We start from the raw sequence: 18,633 nt of genomic DNA, 5'->3' as shown, positions 1-18,633 counted from the left end.
TTCTTGTTTGCCTGCACGCATGTCTATGTGCCCCATTCACTCAGTGCCAAAGGAGGCCAAAAGAGGTCGTCACATCCCCTGAACCTAGAGTTACAAATGGGGGCAGAACTGGGGTCTTGTGGAGGAGCAGCAAGTGCTCTTAACCACTGAGTCATCTTTTGAGCCCCATAAAATCTGTTCCTTGGTTTCTTCTATTAATTGAATTCTGTTCACTTGACTCTTAAAATTCCTCAGCTGTCATTGAGCACGAACGGTGTTGTTGGTTAGGTTTAGCCGAGGCCTTTCATGTTCCTTCTCACTGGATCTACCTTTGTTGTTTTAAAGTTAAGTAGGTTTATAAAAACCTTTTATTTTATATGTATGGTGTTTCTTAAAATTCCTCGGCTGTCACTGATCATGAATGGTATTGTTAGTTAGGTTTAGCCGAGGCATTTTCATGTTGTTTCTCACTGGATCTACCTTTGTTGTTTTAAAGTTAAGTAGGTTTATAAAAACTTTTATTTTATATGTATGGTGTTTGCCTATATGTCTCTGCACTATGTGTGTCCCTGGTGCCTGCAGAGGCCAAGAAGAGGGTCAAATCTCCTAGAACTGGAATTACAGATGTTGTGGACCACCACATGGGTGCTGGGAATCAAACCCATGTCTTCTGGGAGAACAGCCAGTTTTCTTAACTGCTAAGCCTGAAAGTTCAGTAGGTTTAATTTGCTGCAATGACCAAATTGCCTTCCAGAGAGATTTTCATCGTATTTATCAATCATAGAGAGCTGTATATGCATTCCTGTCATTTTGGAGGGAAAGGAGGTGGTTTGAGACAGGTTTATGTAGCCCATTCTGACCTCAGATTTGCTCAGTTGCCAAGGATGACCTTGAACTCCTGATTGCCCTGTCTGTACCTTTGTAGGGTTAGGGTCACAGGCATGCATCACTATGCCTTGCTGAATGTAGACAGAAGTTTCTGTCCCACCCAGTCCCACAGCCATTCAGTCCCAAAGAAAAACAGAGGCTTATATTAATTACAAACTGTTTGGCCTATTAGTTCAGGCTTATTATTAACTAGCTCTTACAACTTAAATTAACCCATAATTCTTACCTATGTTTAGCCACATGGCTTGGTACCTTTTCTCAGTGAGACATTTTCATCTTGTTTCTCTGCCTCTGGATGGTGACTCACTCTCTGCCTTTCCTCTTCTCAGAATTCTCTTAGTCTGGTCGCCCCACCTATACTTCCTGTCTGGCTACTGGAAAATCAGTGTTTTATTAAACTAATATGAATGACAAATCTTTACAGTGTACCAGAGTGTTATCCCACAGCAGCTGGAGGCTGTGGGCTTTTGAGTAAATAAGGGGTTTCATGCTGAGAGCCATCAGGGACCTCATGCTCCTGAAGACCATGACTGGTACAGTAAATACAACAGCAATGTGGTTTAAAGAAATAGCGTGTGTAAAAATAGCAGTGTTGGAACCAGATTCACATTCCGTGCAATTTACCTATTTAACCTTATAGTTTGGTGGTTTTCTTTTTTTTAATCAATCTTTCTTTCTTTCTTTCTTTCTTTCTTTCTTTCTTTCTTTCTTTCTTTCTTTCTTTCTTTCTTTCTTTCTTTCCTATGTAAACAATATTCTGTCTGTGTGTATGCCTGCAGGCCAGAAGAGGGCACCAGACCCCATTACAGATGGTTGTGAGCCACCACGTGGTTGCCGGGAATTGAACTCAGGACCTCTGGAAGAGCAGGCAATCCTCTAAACCTCTGAGCCATCTCTCCAGCTCCCCCCCCTTTTTAAAATTATTTATTTATTTATTGGTGGGTTTTGATATGGCTAGTTTTGTATAACCATCACAACAACCAAATTTTAGGATGTTTTTGTTATTCCCTTCCAAAAAACCTCATTCTATAGCATTCATAATCTCCTCCACCACAGTCTAGGCAAGTACTTGTCTACACATTCCCTGTTTCCGCATTCATTAATGATGGAATCCTCCCATGTCCAGCTTTTGTGTCTGGTCTCTGTCCCCTCACCTGTTTCCAGGCTTATCCTTGGAACAATCTTATTTTCTTTAATTTTTCTTTCTTTCTTTTTTCTTTTGTTGGATTTTTGAGACAGGGTTTCTCTGTAGTTTTTGGTGCCTCTCCAGGAACTAGCTCTTGTAGACCAGGCTGGCCTTGAACTCACAGAGATCCACCTGCCTCTGCCTCCAGAATGCTGGGATTAAAGGTGTGTGCCACCACTGACCAGCTAGAATCATAGTCTTAAAGATTTTTTTTAAGGATTTAGTTTTAATTTTATTTGTGTGTGTGTGTGTGTGTACATTCAAGCATGTGCTGTCTGTGTGTATGCATACATGTGTATGCAGTGCCCTCAGAGTCCAGCAGAGAGCATCAGGATGATGGGCCACCTGACATGGGTCCTAGGAACTGAGTTTGCAAGAGCAGCAAGTGTTCTTAACCGAAGAGGCATCCCTTCAGTACACCCCTCCCCAAACACTCCCTCTCAGACTACCATGCTTGGTTCATACCTTTATCAACTGAACATTTGGACTGTGCACTGCGCTGTGATGGCGTTGACCTTTTCTCTGTTCCTCTAATTACTGAGGCTCTTCTTGCTTCCTCTGCTGTCACGCCTTCACTTTAGAACACAGCCAGTTCTTGTTCATCCTCTGGTCACTTCCTCAGGTAGTGCCCCACCCTCTCGGAGCGCTGGAATTCTCCAGCATTCTGTGTTTCTCCGTAATTATCAGTAGTGTTGGGGGATCTGATTCAGTGTCTGGAGTGTGAGCCCTGTGCCAGTAAGGTCAGCTCACTGCTCTCCAGTTTTAGTACAATGACTGGTACCCAGTGAATGCTTACATTGTTTTCTAAAGACTCTGTAGCCCAAGCAGGCCTTGAACTCATGGCAGTCCTCCTGCCTCATTCTTCCAAGGGCTAATATTATAGGCATGAGCCACCATCCAGCTCCTTTACAACTCTGTAAGCAAATGAGCAAATGCACCCTGCATAGCACACGGGATGCAGATGTAAATAAAATATGGCCTTATATGGAAAGGATTCATAGTGTGCGTGTGTGTACGTGTGTGTACGTGTGTACTAGAGCAGTGGTTCTCAGTCCTTCTAATACTGTGACCCTTTAATACAGCTCCCCATGTTGTGGTGACCCCAGCCATAAAATTATTTTCATTGCTATTTCATAACTGTAATTTTGCTATTGTTATGAATTATAATGTAAATATCTGTGTTTCCTGATGGACTTAGGCGACCCCTGTGAAAAGGGGTCATGATGCGTGGTTGAGAACCACTGAACTCGAGGAAATATAGAGCTTTACCAGAGAATTATGTGTGTGACCACATTAAGAGCCTCCCCCTTTTTCCTTCTGCCTTTTCCTAGCTCCACACCTTTGCTCTGGTTTTATGGTTCATAAAATGATTATGTTTTTCTAGTCATATAAAACTTGTCTTGTTTTCTGACATACCGGACATGAGCCCAGGGTCTAGTGCAAGGCAGCAAAGTACTCTGCACCTGAGTCACAGCCACCGCCCAAACTGGTTGTTCTTTCCCCACCGCTTCTCTGGGCTAACTAGCCTGTGAGGTCTCTGGCCCCATCTCTCTGTATCCGGGAGTGCTGCTATTACAGACACGCGGTACTCACCCAACTTTATGTGAAGTCTGGGGATTTGAACTCTGCTCTTTATGCTTGTGTGGCAAACACTCTATCTACTGAGCCATCTCCCCAGTGCCTGCTCCCTACCTTTTGTTGTTTTTTAAGGCAGTATTTTGCTGACTATCCTGGACATTCTGTGTAGACCAGGCTGTCCTTGAACTCACAGAAATCTGCTTGTCTCTCCTTCCTCCTTCCTGAGTGCCAGATTAAAAAAAAAAAAAAAAACAAAAAAAAACTAATGTGCTACCAATGCCTGGTTTGGTTTGTGTCTTTTTGAGATAAGATCGTGTATCTTTGCGCGTAGTCCTTGTTGGCCTCTGACTTGAGCAATCCTCTTGCTTTAGCCACACCTCCCTGCTAGCTCATCCTTACCATTTTAAAGTGTACATTGTAGTAGTTGTCAGGACATTTTCTGCTCCATCATCCCTCGGGGAAATCCTGTATTCTTCCGGCTCACTCTCAGTTCTCCGTTTCCCCAGTCCCTGGGAAACTAGTAACTTGCTTTCTGTTTCATGGGTTAGTGGAACTGTATGATCTGTGGTCTTTTGTGTCTGGTGTCTTTCATATTTCGCACATGTTACAGGATATATAAATAATTTATATTTTTGTGGCTGAATAATATCCTATTGTATTGATATACCACATTTTATTTACAAATTCATTGGCAGAAAAATTCCCTTTTCTTCTTTTGTTCTTCCTATTTTTAGAATCATATCCAGCCGAGTAGGTGGGAAAGACTTAGTTTTAAGCCTTCAACAATCAACACGGAGCAAACTGTAAATCGTTATAATAAACAGTCTCTTACACTTTGTCATCTCCCTGAAGTCCTTTATGAGTTCTTTGACACTCCACCCTACACCTGGGTGTGGAGGCCAGAGTGAGTGTAGCATTTGATGTGTTCGTCTGTCTCATTGTTCCCAGATTCACAGAGACAAGGAAATAAGAGGCAGCAACTGTGTCTTTACTTGAAATGGGACCTCCCACAAGTAATAAACATTTCCGTCGGCTCAGCTGAAGCCAGGTGTGATGGCTTAGGTCAAAGCCCTAGAACCTAAGGGCACTTAGGCAGGAGGAGCATAAGATTGAGGTCAGCCGAGGCTACACAGTGGGACCTTTGTCACAGACAGACACACGGAGGACATGGCGTTTGTGAAGCATGATTGGATGTCTCCAGCCTGCTGCTTGTCTCTTGCCTCGTCTGTTTCTGAGCTCTTTCTTCATCCTCTTTCTTTCCTCAAGGAGGCCACCACCTGCATTCTATGCGTATTTCCCCCATGTAAGAAAAAGCTCTATGATATGTGCTGCAAATGGATGAGTAATTTTAGGTGAAATTACTTCAGATTGATTTGTTCTTTGACAGTGCCACACAAATATTCTGGTCTCTCTCATCCTCTACTCTCTCTTAGCTCTACTTCCCCTCTCCTAAGTCCTGATCCCATTTCCATGTCTTTCTGTTATATCTGGGGCTTACTCTACGATCCACTGATCTAACCAGGGTCCCATGTTATGGGAACAAGTGTGGAGCTTCTGCTGGCGTGTGCCAACACCATTGGCCACCTTACTGAGGACTGAGCCTTCCTCTCCCCAAGAAGCCTTCATAGTCACTAGCTCCCTTGTTGGTCAGGCCTCATGAGCCCCTCCCAAGTAATTTTTCTTGGAGATTTACAGAAATAGGTGAGTTTTTACAATGTGCTTTTCCCACTGTGAGGTTCCTCTGTACACTTGGAACTGTTTGCTTGGTCATCCTTTCACAGAAGTGTGCGCAGACAGACACTGAGGGTCCCTCTTCTTACCCTGTATATGATCAGAGCATCCTATAGTTAAATAGTTGGTAGGTTTATTATTCTTTTATTTTAAAGACAGGCTATCACTATGTAGCCCTGTAACTCACTCTGTAGACTGGGCTGTCCTCATAATTACAGAGATCCATCTCCCTCTGCCTCCCAAGTACTGGGATTAAAGGTGTGCACAACCATACTTGGCTGTATTTAGCAAGAGCACATGTATTTATTTATTCTTATTTTTAGAACTTCAAAAGTCATATTTTGGCATATGTATAGGACATTCCTGGAATCCAAGTTGAATTTAGCATATGCCTCATGTAAAAAGCTTTTGTCTCTTGTTTTGAATTCTACCTGATTGAGAGGTGATGGATTTTGTACTTTTACAGATGTGGTAAATGCGCAGGTTTCTTTCTCTCGCTGTTTCTAACAGTGCTGCAGTGGATGTGGGGTCCAGTGTCTCTTCTAGGCCCTGTTTTCCGTTCTTTTGGATATTTACCCAGTAATGAGATTGCTGGGTCGTGTGACGGTTTCATTTTTAATTTCTGAAGAACGTCTATACTGTTTTTCTCAGTAACTGCACCAGTTTTCAGTGTGAGCAGCAGCGCACAAAGGGTTCTGTTTCCCCAGCACTCAGAAAGCAGAGGCATGCGAATCTCAGAGTTCAAGGCCAGCCCTGACTACAGAGTGAGTTCCAGGACAGCCAGGGGTACACAGAGAAACCCTGTCTCAAAAAATTCAAAAAAAAGGGGGGGGGGCTCAGTTTGTTCTCACCTCACGTTTCCTTGGTTGTGGCCGTCTTACTGACAGGTAAGAGTTGATAGCTCATTTTATTTGGTTTGCAATTCCCTGTGAGAAGTGATTTTGAACATCTTTTCATAGGCTTATTGGCTATTTGTAGATATTCTCTGGATATATATATATATACACATACACACACACACACACACACACACATATATGCTTGTCTAGTCAAGCCCTTTGTTAAGTTGGGTAATGTCATTGAGTTGTAGGAGTGTGTTCAGCTTTCTGTGATTGTCCTCTTTTAAATGCACGCTCACGAGCTGGGCGGTGGTGGCGCACGCCTTTAATCCCAGCACTTGGGAGGCAGAGGCAGGCAGATCTCTGTGAGTTCGAGACCAGCCTGGTCTACAAGAGCTAGTGCCAGGACAGGCTCCAAAACCACAGAGAAACCCTGTCTCGAAAAAGCATAAACAAACAAACAAACAAACAAATAATAAATAAATAATAAAAAATAAATGCACGCTCACTAAGGACAGGATTGCACCGCCGTTAGAATGTCTTGAGATGGGCTGGGTGTGGCTCGGCTGTTAGAGGCTAGGCTACAACCAAAAATATAGGATGTCTTGAAGTGTTACTTCTCTTTTCCCTGAGAAGTCGTATAGTTTTAGGTCTTTAATTGATTTTGACCTCCTCCTCCTCCTTCTTTATTTATTTTATTTTATTTTTTGAGATTTCATATAGACCAGGATGGCCTTGAACCTGCTAATAGCTACGATGATCTCCTGTAGTGCAAGCTAGTCTTGATCCCACTGCCTGGCTACAGGTGTTCTCGAGTTGCTGATCTTCCTGCTGTCACACCCAAGTGCTGAGGTGACAGTCATGTGGTGCTGAGGACTGAACTCAGGGACTTTTTAAAAAATAACTAATTTATTTATTTTAAAACAATCTTCTCATTTTACATACCAATCCCAGTTCCCACTCCCTCCCTTCCACCCCATCCCCTATCCACTCCTTAGAGAGGGTAAGGCTTCCCATGGGGAGTCAACAAAGTCTAGCACATCACTTTGAGGCAGGACCAAGGCCCTCCCCACTGTATCTAGGCTGAGAAAGGTATCCCTCCATAGGGAGTGGGCTCCAAAAAGCCAGTTTAAGCATTAGGGATAAATCCTGATCTCACTGCCAATGGCCCCACAGACTGCCCCAGCCATACAACCGTCACCCACATTCAGAGGTCCTAATTTGGTCCTGTGCTGGTTCCTGTGCTGTCGGTCCGGAGTCAGTGAGCTCTCATTAGCTCAGGTCAGCTGTTTCAGTTTCCCCATCGAGGTCTTGACCCCTTTGTTCATATTATCGCTCCTCCCTCTCTTCTGTGCTTTGCTGGGGATCTCTGGAACTCAGGAACTTGTGAACACTCTGTTCACTGAGCCATAGCTCCAAACATTTTGAGTTAAATTCTGTATATAGGGTCAGGCAAAGAGCATTCCACTACCCAGTCTTTGAAACACTACTTATTGAAGAGATGGCCCTTTCCTTGTGTATTCTTGGCCCTTTATTGAAGATCATGTGATTTTATCCTTGATGACTTAATTCTATTCTGTCTGTCTCCACGTCTGTCTTCATGTCAGTAGTACAATGCTTTGTAATTATTTTTAGGTTAGGAAATGTGAGGTCTCCAGCTTTGGTTTCTCTTTCTTTTGTAAGACTGTTTTGACTATTTAGAGTCCTTTGAGATTCGTATGAATGTTAGGATTTTTTTTTTCTGGGTCTAGTTCTGCAAGAAAACACATTGGCATTTTGGCAGGAATTTCTTAGAATCTGTAGATTAGGTGTTTTGAACATCTTAGGTTTCTAATCCATGAACATAGATGAGATGCTGTCCTTCTTGTTTATAGCTTTTATATATTTTCAGCAGTGAAATAGTTTTCATTGCAAGTCTTCACCTTCTTGAAAGTGAATTTCTAAAAGCCTTACTCTTTGCTGAATATAAGATTCAGTCATCTACATTAGGTACTGAGTTTTCCTTATTTTCCTCGCCTCACTGCTTTGGCTAGTATCTAAAGTATTATATCAGGAAGTAAGAATGCAGATGTCTTTGTCTTATTCCTCCCTTAGAGGAAAAGCTTTCAGTTTCTCATCGTTGAATGTGATGTGTTATTATTTTTCCAGACAGAGTTTCACTGTGCAGTCCATGTTGGCCTCAAACTCATTTCCTCAGCTTAAGCCTCCCAGGTGCTGGGATTGCAGGTGAGGAGCACCACACTTAGCCAACTTTCAGTTTGTTGGTTTTAACCCAGGATGACCTTGAACTCATTACCAAATAGAGGAGAATGACCTTGACTTCCTGTTCCTCACGCCTCTATCTTCCAAGCGCTGGGATTCCACTTGGATGTGCATGCTTTCTGTTCCCAGTCTGAAGTTCTTTTTCTGGTACCATTCACTCTTGCTTTGTTTCTCGGTCTGCGGTCATCACCTTGCTGTTATCTAACTGCTGCCTCACAAATCCGCCTCTTGTAGGTTGTATTTCCCCTGCTTTGTTTTTAGATATCTCTAAATATTCCTAGAACATCAACTTGAAGATGCCCGCAGCTGAACACCTCCCTTCCTTCACAAAGCTAGGGAGTTTTGTGCACGTGTTTGGTACTCACGCATTCTTACCAACATCCCCTTGTTGCTGCCACTGTCTCCTGATCCCCCTACCTTCCATCTACTGAAAATCCTCTTATGTGCTGATAGTTTGTGCTGTAACAGATCAGAGTGTGGAGCTAACCACAGTAGTTAGCCATAGAGGCCAGGCGGTGGTGGCACACACCTTTAGTCCTAGCATTTGGAAGACAGAGGCAGAGGATCTTTGTGAGTTCAAGGCAATTCTGGGCTACGCGAGGTCGAATCAGTCTAAAAGAGAAACAGAGCCAAGCGGTGGTGGCTCACACCTTTAACCCCAACATTATGGAGGTGGAGACGGGAAGGGATATGGCTGGGCAGAGAGAGGAATGTAAGGCTGCAGAGACAGGAGCTCAGGATTCAGTCTGAGGTTTCGCAGGGACAGGGTCGTCCCTTTGATCTGAGGATTCAGTAGAGGTAAGAACTAGTGGCCGGCTGGTTGCTCTGCTTTTCTGATCTTTCAATATTAACCCCTATATCTGACTCTGGATTTTTATTATTGAGACCAGTTAGAATTCACGCTACACTCTTATGTAGTATGTCAGTGTTTTTAGTGTGCTTTTCACAAACACAGCCAGGTTCTACCTTTAAAACCTTTGCTTGTTTCCCCTCGTGCTTAGACGTAGCATAAATAAATTTTACTTCAGTTTGCCTCTGGCATTTGATCTGCCGTCTTCCTGCTGGTCAGCCCAGGTTGGCTACACACTGTCCCGTGCATGTGAGTGTATACTGCTGCCACCATGCCTTTGCTCCAGCATTTCCTCTCCTGCCTTTCCTTGTCTTTGTCAGTGCACCTGATTTAAAACAAACAAAAGTGTGTGCACCCGTGTACATGCCGTAATGCGTGTGAGTGTGACAGTCAGAGACCCATTTAACATGGGAGTCAGTTCTCTCTTTCCACTATGTGGGATCCAGGTATCAAACTCAAGTCATAGACTTAGCAGTAAGTGCCTTTACCTGAGCCATCTAGGTGACCTTCAGCATCCTTTAAGGTCCACTTTGAATGCCAACTTTTCTGCTAAGTACCAAGCTGGCATCTGTACTTTTTTTTTTTAAATTGTAAGTCTTTTATGATTTGACTTCTGTTCACTTAGAAAAGTGAATCCCCAGAATTACAGTGCATGATGTGAAACTCCCAAAGAACCAGTAAAGAAGTTAAGTTAGAAAGGAAGAAAGAAAGAAAGAAAGAAAGAAAGAAAGAAAGAAAGAAAGAAAGGAAAGAAAGGAAAGGAAAGAAAGAAATAAAGGAAATAAAGGAAGGAAGGAGAATGCCATATATCAAGGCTGAGCAGGAATCTATACTTTTGTGCACATGTTATTTCCCTTATGGCCTATCTTTCACTTAATGTTTTTTTTTTTTTTTTTTCATGATGTGGGTAGGCTGGTGGCAGTGGCTGGAACTAGTTCTGCAGAGATATAACCTATGTCACACAGGGACTTCCATCTACTGAGTTTTGCAAGTGGTTTGACATCGTGGAAAGAGTTGGCCTTTAAGCTTTAGCTTTGATGTGTGCCAGTCATGTGACCTTGAACTGCTTCCTGGTCTAGAAAACAGGGATGATATTTAACTTAGAAAACTAATATGAAGTCTAAGTCAGGGCTAGGAGTGATGTACAAGTTCAGATGCTTGCCTAGCATTTATGAGACTCTGGGTTCTGTTCCCAGCACCCAAGTGTGTGTGTGTGTGTGTGTGTGTGTGTGTGTGTGTGTGTGTGTCGGAGGGGCGCTGAGATGGCTCATCTGGTAAATCTGCTTGCCACCAAGTCTGACAGGTTGAGTTCGGTCCCCAGGATCCACACGTTGGAAGGAAAGAACTGACTCCTGAAAGACATCCCCTGACCTTCACATATAAATTAGTCTTCAGTAAATGGTGTTGGGGCTAAATAAATAAGCAAGTAAAGAGGCCCTTGCTGCCTCTTCCCATCCACAGATCTGCCACATGTGGTAGAAGTGACAGCGGAACTAGATGGGACTAAGGACAGAGTACAGAGCACTTTCTCTGCTCCTCGGAGTCCGGTTTGCCAAACACAGGCATCTCCCGAGGCCAGCAGGGGCTTCTTCACGGGACACACAACACAGCTCACTTCTCCAAAGAAAATAATACCTGATTTGCTCCTTGTCTTGCTCACCAGCTCCTCCTTGGTGCCTCCCATATTGTCCCAGAATGTGGCTTTAAAAGTGAAAATCACCGAGCTTTCAGTTGTCCCCACTCCTTACCATGAGTGACCAGCCTCTTCCTGATCCAGTCTCCACCTCTGTAGCCTCAGTTTCCCTTGTGTCCTCTGCAGTGGGCATTTTCCATTATTGATCTGTCTGGCCTTTGAACCCTTCTGGGAGAAATTTCCCAGCGTCTTGGTGGGAAAACAAAACCTGTCTTACATGTGTTGTGTGATGTTTTTACTCTTTTGGCTTTTTGGGGAGGCCTACCACCCTACTCCCAAATAAATCGCCCACAAAGGCTTATTCTTAGCTGTGAATAACCAGCCTTATTGACTTGTTTCTTGCCAGCTTTTCTTATCTTAAATTATCCCATCTACCTTTGGCCCCAGGGCTTTTATCTTTCTCACCCGTGAATTCCTTTTCTCTCCTCGTACACCGCGTGTGACTGTGTAGCTGGGCCTGGGTGGCTGGGTGGCTGGGTGGCTGGGTGGCCGGCCCCTGAAGTCCTCCTCCTCCTCCCTCTCTCATTCCCAGATTCTTTTTTCCCCCAGATTTCTCCTCTGTTTATCCTCTCTGCCTGCCAGCCCCGCCTGTTTCTCTCTCCTGCTTAGCTATTGGCTGTTCAGCCCTGTATTAGATCATCAGGTGGTTTAGACAGGCACAGTAACACAGCTTCACAGAGTTAAGCAAGTGCAACATAAAGCAATACCCCTTAAAATCATATTCCCCAGCACACATGGAGACACGGGAAAGGACAGGCCCTCGTTTTCCCTGCTCTCTGACACCTGAACATGAGGCTATGCCCCAGGCCCAGTCAAGACCCACTGTGGTGTGTGACCCTATTTCAGACTGGCTCACAAATTTTCTTCTTTCCTTCTTAGGTCCAGGACAACTTTGACAAGATCGAATTCAATAGGATGTGTTGGACCCTCTGTGTCAAGAAAAACCTCACAAAGAATCCACTACTCATTACAGAAGAAGACGCATTTAAAGTGTGGGCCATCTTCAACTTTCTGTCTGAGGACAAGTATCCATTGCTTATTGTGCCTGAAGAGGTAAGGCGTGGCCTTGGGGAGTCTTTAGATGTCTGGGTACTGAGCAGGCCTGGCCAGCAAACATTTGGGTTGATTTAGTGTTGGTATTTGAGACAGTATTTTTTGGATCAGAGGCAAAAACAGGTTGAGTTTTTCAGGACATATTAAGGATTTGGGGGTAGGTCCCACCCTTGGAGATTTGCGGGGACAGTGAGGCTCCCTCTTGTAATTGCTGTGATTGCAGATGAGTCCGTCCTCATGATATCTGAAGACCGTTTGCTCAGGGCAAGGGACAACATGATTTTCAGTCCTTGTGGAAGAACCGACTGATGCTCTGTGGGAGATACATAGGATCCGGAATGTTCTGTCACTGTGTTAGGAGTAGGTACTAGTCCTGTTTCAAAGTCTAGGGTGCTGGCCGTTTCCTGGCCCTCCCACAGCAAATGAAGTCACCTCTTGTGCTCTTCTGTATTGTTCCCCCAGGAATTACAAAGTGTGGGCACCGGGAATAGGGACAAGGTCTCTGTGCTGTTTTCTGGGAAACAGGGATGCAGGAGAGGTTTGACCAGGCAAGGATCTTTATGAATCACGATGACAATTTCCTGTATGAGGCGGCTACATTCATGAAATCGTGATTATGATGTTGTTGAGTCCTGTGGCTGAACTTTTGGGTCTCAGAGTCCTCTGCAGAGCACAGCTAACTGATCCGTACTAGATAATGTCATAACCAGCAGATCAAACTTGTATCCTCTTATTTCTGTCCTCTCATGTTGATAGGGCCTGGTTGTGGAGAAGTATAGGCAGGTTTCAGTCCTGGCCCACTAGAGGTAGCATAATGTTTTAGTTTAAAGCATGCTTTTTGAAACAGACTGATTTTGAAACCCGACTTTACAACTTATCCACAGAGCAACAAATTAATCTCCCAGTCCGGGTCTCCCATCTTTAAAATGGAGATGGTTGTTTTCCACAGTGCACCCTGTGAGGCTGAACAGCTTGACATACGAAGCATTTGACGTTGTGCCATGATCCGTGCTCACTAAAGAGATGTATTTGTGCGTTTTGGTAGCGAATGAATGTATGCCAAGTTGACGAGCAAGTAGGTGTCTGGAGAGGGTGTGGCATGTCTGGTGGTGTGGGAAAATACACACTGGAGCTTGAGAGGCCAGGGCTGGGGAGAGACTGGAGAAAGCACGGGGGTGGGTTAGGGCAGGGGCAGGGATTATCGTTGGAGTTGTGAGAGCCTAGGAACCTTGGGGCTGTTTCTCTGGTAGCAGGAGGAAGTAGAATTGGTAAAGGAAGTAGAACTGGGCAGACTGTGAGATAAGAGGAGATGCATGAGAATCTTAAATTGCAGAAAAACCAGATAGTGGTAAGAAGGGGCCCCTGGATTTAATAACAGGTAGTCTTGCTAACAAGGGAAAGGCAGTTTCTATGATAGTGGGAACAATTCTTAGTGTTAACTCTGATAATGCTGTAGTATCAAGTATGCATGACTGTTAAAGGGGAAGGAGAAAGCAGCATCTTAGAACAATGCCCAGCACAACCCAGAGAGCGAGTGGAATAATGGTGGCCTGAAGAGGCACTTGACAGACATGGCTGCCGTTCAGATCTCTGCACATGCTAATTTCCGTTTTTAGAAAAGAATTTTGTTTTATTCTCACTACTACTATTACTACTTTATGTGGATGAGTATTTTGCTTGTATGTTTGTCTGTGCACCACATGTGTGCCCTTGGAGGTCAGAAAAGGGCATTGGATTTCCCAGACCTGGAGTTATGGAAGGTTGTTTGCCACCATGTGGGTACAGACAAGGGTCTTAGCTGCTGAACCATCTTTCCTGCCCCACATAAGATTTCCAACATGGTCTGTTTGTTTGTTTGTTTGTTTATTTATTTATTTATTGAGACAGGGTCTTTCTACAGAGCCATGGCTATCATGGAACTCAATTTGTAGACCAGGCTGGTCTCAGAGATCTGCCTGCCTTTTCCTCCAGAGTACGGGGATTAAAGGCATGTGCCTCCAGGCCCTGCTTTCCAGTATGGTCTTTGAAGGTATTTTTGCAGCCACACTCAGAATTGCAAGTTTATTCATGTGTTGGAATTAATCTTGACCTTTTGGATTTTTCTGTCACTAAAATACCGTGGCGGACCTGAAAGCCTCATTGTCTTGTTTTCAGAAATAGCGATTACGTAGCAAGGGTGTGTGCTTGCTTTGTTTATGGACAAGGTAAGTGCTTTCCTGATTTGGGGGCCTTGTCATCACTGGGCCACCACTGTGGTGAGCCTCCTGATGACTCTGAGCCTCCATGGGCCTGTTTCTGCTGCGGCCCAGAGACCAGCCAGGTGCTCCCGCCTGCTTATCTCCACTGCGGTAGGCTGACGTGAGCATTGGTCTTCTTTCAGACATGTTACTCCTGTTTGGGAAGAGAATGGTCTCTCTCTTTGGTGCAGTGGATTTGTCATGGATTGTGTGGGCTTCCTCTGTGCCTCAGCATCTCCTCTCAGGGTCAGAACTGGGAACACAGTGCTGCATTTCCAGCCCTGGGGAAGGTCGAGCCTGCCTGGTTTACATGACAATATCTGTTACAAATAGCGGAAGCAGAGTTAGATTTATAGATTGCTCCTGTGGGGCAGAGAAGGGGTCACTGGAGCAGAGAAATGTGAACTTGGTTCGGCTGTCCAGTCAGCCTCCTGAGGTTTAACCCAGGAGCTTGGGCCCTGGGCCCATCATGTACTTGGGTCCACTGAGACAGGCATGTCAGTCACCTGCCCTTTGACAAGCACTGTCACCCCAGGGTCACGCTGGATTGTGGAAAATACAGCCTATCCAATTTTAACAGCATAACGACTGTATTTGAGCTGTTTTAGGCATGTACATTGTTAGAAAATAGAATGTAAAGCATACTTAAAAATAAATTTTGAATGCAAATTCTTTGTGAGTTTAAATTAAATTCCCCAGGGGCTGGAGAGATGGCTCAGTGGTTAAGGGCAATGGCTGCTCTTCCAGAGGACCAGGGTTCAATTTCTAGCATGTGTGTGGCAGCTCACAGCTGTCTGTAACTCCAGTTCCAGAGGATCTGACACCCTGTACAGACACACACTCAAGATACCAATGTGCATAAATACATAAACAATTTCCCGTCGGGAATTTTAGAGTTTTAAAGTTCAGAGTGTCTGATATCCATAGGAGAAGCCTGACGCTCATTATGCGGAACTCCAAATAGACTCAGTCTATCAATATATCTAATCTAATCTGTCTGAGCCAAGGTCTCCTGTTGCCCTGGCTGACTTTGAACTCACAGAGATCTTTCTGCCTCTGTTTCCCAATTGCTGGGCTAATGGTGTGGCCGTGTTCTATCACTTTCACCTAATTTTTATATTTCTAGTAATTAATGTATCATAATGATCACTTGCATTTAAGTATAAGGCTTTTGTTCTTACTTGTTTTGCTTTTTTGAGATACAGTTTCTGGTCTTGAACTCGTGTCTGTTCTCCTGCCTTCACCCCAAGCGCTGGGTTATAGATTGCTCTACCGTACCCAGTGAAGTCCGAGTTTGTTTTTTGTTTTTCTCTCTGCTTCAGCTAACACTGTACGACAGCGGCTGTTGTGTGAACAATACATTCATTTGGTTCAGCTTCCATTGCCCAGAATGTCAAATAAATACTTACGTTGTACATGAAGATGTTTCTATCAGGACATTTGCCAAGAAATGGCGATCCCCTTGGAGTTGGTTCCTTACTCCTTCTGGTGATATTCCTGGAAGTGTGTGCCTGTAAAGTATGGTTTTTGCTAGTGCTGTTTCCCACAGAACCAAGAACAAAACAGGATGTGTCCGTCATACGCTTACTTGGAAGAATTGCCTTGCTGTATGAAAACCTGAAATAGTTCTAAAGAGATTTTAGGTGAGGTAAAAACCTCACTGCCCCTTTAATGAGAGAGAACTTTTGACAGAACAAACGGTCAAGCCAAAGGCCCAGAGAAATCCCATTCAGCTTGCAATTTCTTCTTTGTTATTTTTGGTGAAATCTGCTTGGAAGGAGGAAGCAAGCTGCTTCCTGAGCTGAATGCGCCTGAGAATTGGTGCAGGCTGCTGTAAACCAACCCAGCACGTGACTCATTATGTGGTTCACTTGAATAGGGGAGCCGGAGAATGTGTCTCTTTGGCTAGCACAATCAAAATGTCCTCTGCTGTTTGGTAAGAACATGATTGTATCGGGAGTCAACAGGAAAAGACACAGTTGTTGGGAGTCATGGCTTGTTGGTGCTGGGCTAGAGGGGACCTTTAGGAAGGTTCTAGACGGACCTGGGAGGCTGCTTTGAGAAGTGAGTTGTTAGTAACATTTTCTGAGTTGCAAAGGAAAGATCATCTGGTGAAGCCAGGAGCCCAGAGTTGGGAAGTGCAGGTGCCTCTTCCAGAGCAGTAGGGTAGGCGGGAAGGCGGAGCTGGGGCTGCAGGTGGGCGTGGGGAAGGCGGAGCTGAAGCTGTTCTGAGCTGAGTCCGCAGCACGCAGCCTAGAGCCTTCCTTCTCTTAGGGATTAGGGCTTCTCTGTGTGTTAATGTCACTGCTTATTTTCCCTTGAACCTTTATTTATATAACTATCCCTTGTTACGTGATTGGAGAGTAAGACAGCCGCTTGTGCAGCCCAGGCTGGCTTTGAACTCCTGAACTTCCTGCTGCCAACCAACCTGACTCTCTTACTGCCTGCCTCCTTCCTTCCTTCCTTCCTTCCTTCCTTCCTTCCTTCCTTCCTTCCTTCCTTCCTTCCTTCTTTCTTTTCTTTTAATTTTCTTGTTGTTTTGTCTTTAGTCTCTTCTTGACTTCAGTCATTTTTCCTGTTATTTTTCCCCTCTTCCACCATCTGTTCCTAAGCAGCCCCTGGCACATCTTCAGCAAGAGAAGGGAAAGGCCGCAGAGTGCTTCTTTTCCGCAGTAGCATTCATTAGCATCTCACACTTTTCAACCCCCCCCCCCCCCATCTTTATTCCAAGGGAGCATCGTCATTAAGCTAAGTCTTTAGAACTTTCAGTTTTTGAACTTGGGGTATTTAGTGAAAGTAAATTTCTTTGCCTTCTTTTCTTGTTACACCTTATCATTCCACAAACACATTAACGGAGATGCAAAGAACGAAACAGAAAAGTGAACACCCAAGTCTTATTGTAACTAAAGATCTTCAAACATTTCTGAGGAATGTTTGCCAGACAATCTGTATGGTGTTTGTGCAGGGGAAGCCACAGGTCTCCTTAACTTTGCTTTCTCAAATATAATTCTAAGTGACTGTATAATATGTCACCCGGAGCGGAGGGGAAGCAGCCTCGATGGTGTGCCTGCTGGGCAGCCCTGTGCAAACCATTCTCTGTGGGTCTTCTTTTATCTCTTTCTATGCTGTGTTGTTAGCCCCATTTCACAGGTGAGGATATCAGCTTAGTTTACTTCATTTTAGATGTTGTTGAGTTCAGCTTTCTTATGTCCCCTGCTGAGCTCTGGGAATTCAAAGTTACATGGGGCACGGAATTCAGAAAATGGTGGAAAAGCAGGTGAGGACCAGAAATGGAACACAGCACACCTAATACAGCAGGGAGGGACACAGAAGAGGGTGCAGGGGGTGCAGGCCTGCCTTAGTGCTAGCTAGAGCATCTGCTCTGTCAGTGTGAGGGCACCTGGAGCCTTGTTACAGCCCAAGGGCAAGGGCCAAGTGGGAGACTTGAAGCAAGCAGGTGGCGGAGGAGGAACTTACTTGTGAACCAGCTGGAAAAAAGGGACTTCTTCCCCTCCCTCCCTCCCTCCCTCCCTCCCTCCCTCCCTCCCTCCCTCCCTCTTCTCCTTCCTCCCTTTCTTCCTTTCTCTCTTCTTTTTCTGTGTTTTGTTTTTTTTGGAGACAGAGTCTCACTTGTGTAGCTCTGGCCTGAAGCAGAGCTCTGTCTCCCTCAATCTCCCAAATTCTGAGATTAAAGGTGTGTCACCACACCCGGCTAAATATTTTCTTTCCATTTCAACCTTATAGGAATATAAACATTTTATAACCTGGCCCAGCACACATAAGTATGCATACAAAACCTGCTGTAATGCTATATCTGGCTCTGTTGTGGGCGGGTTAGAGTGTTTTTCATTTCATTGCAAAAAGTGCTGATTGATTCATGGTGGGAAACACTGATCTTGGGGATAATGTCAGTAGCATTTTGTTACTGGTTTGATCTAAGTGGTGAGAACCTAGAATACTGGTGTGGGTTTTTGTGGATGATTGATATCACACCAACTGAAATCATTAATGAGGGGAGGGGACAGGGAGGACAAGAGCCGGAATGAATCTGAGCACAGTACATGGTGTGTGTGTGTGGAATTGCCATAGTTAAACCCATCCATTTGTACGATGAATACGCTCTAGAAATATATCAGAGAGAACATGGGGAAGGCAGGAGGAGGCAGTGTTGGGGATACTGTCACACAGTGCCACCTTCTCATGTCATCACCGCCTTGTTTCTTCCCTTCTTCTCCCCACCCCAGCTATTTTCCTACATAATGTCTGATGTTTCAAGATTTAGCAAGCCCTTCTGGCTCACACTAGGAAGCCAGTCACGTTTATAACATCAGTGTTCT

The 18,633-nt window shown here is 44.5% G+C and overlaps 1 protein-coding gene across 1 annotated transcript in view; it reads left to right on the top strand.

Annotated features, from left to right (window-relative positions):
- The window catches only part of Swap70 (switching B cell complex subunit SWAP70), a 60,947-nt gene that overhangs the window by 22,652 nt on the left and 19,662 nt on the right, over positions 1–18,633 (top strand). Inside the window, exon 3 of the mRNA XM_050163301.1 lies at positions 11,886–12,059. Coding sequence (XP_050019258.1) covers positions 11,886–12,059 — 174 coding nt within the window. The remainder of the gene's footprint in view (positions 1–11,885; positions 12,060–18,633) is intronic.

The sequence above is a fragment of the Alexandromys fortis genome, unplaced genomic scaffold, assembly GCF_014885135.2.
Source record: "Alexandromys fortis isolate MF-2015 unplaced genomic scaffold, M_Fortis_MF-2015_v1.1 scaffold_129, whole genome shotgun sequence".
Taxonomy (NCBI): Eukaryota; Metazoa; Chordata; class Mammalia; order Rodentia; family Cricetidae; genus Alexandromys; species Alexandromys fortis.
The sequence above is the reverse complement of the archived record's forward strand: the minus strand, read 5'-3'. Positions and strand labels throughout refer to the sequence as shown.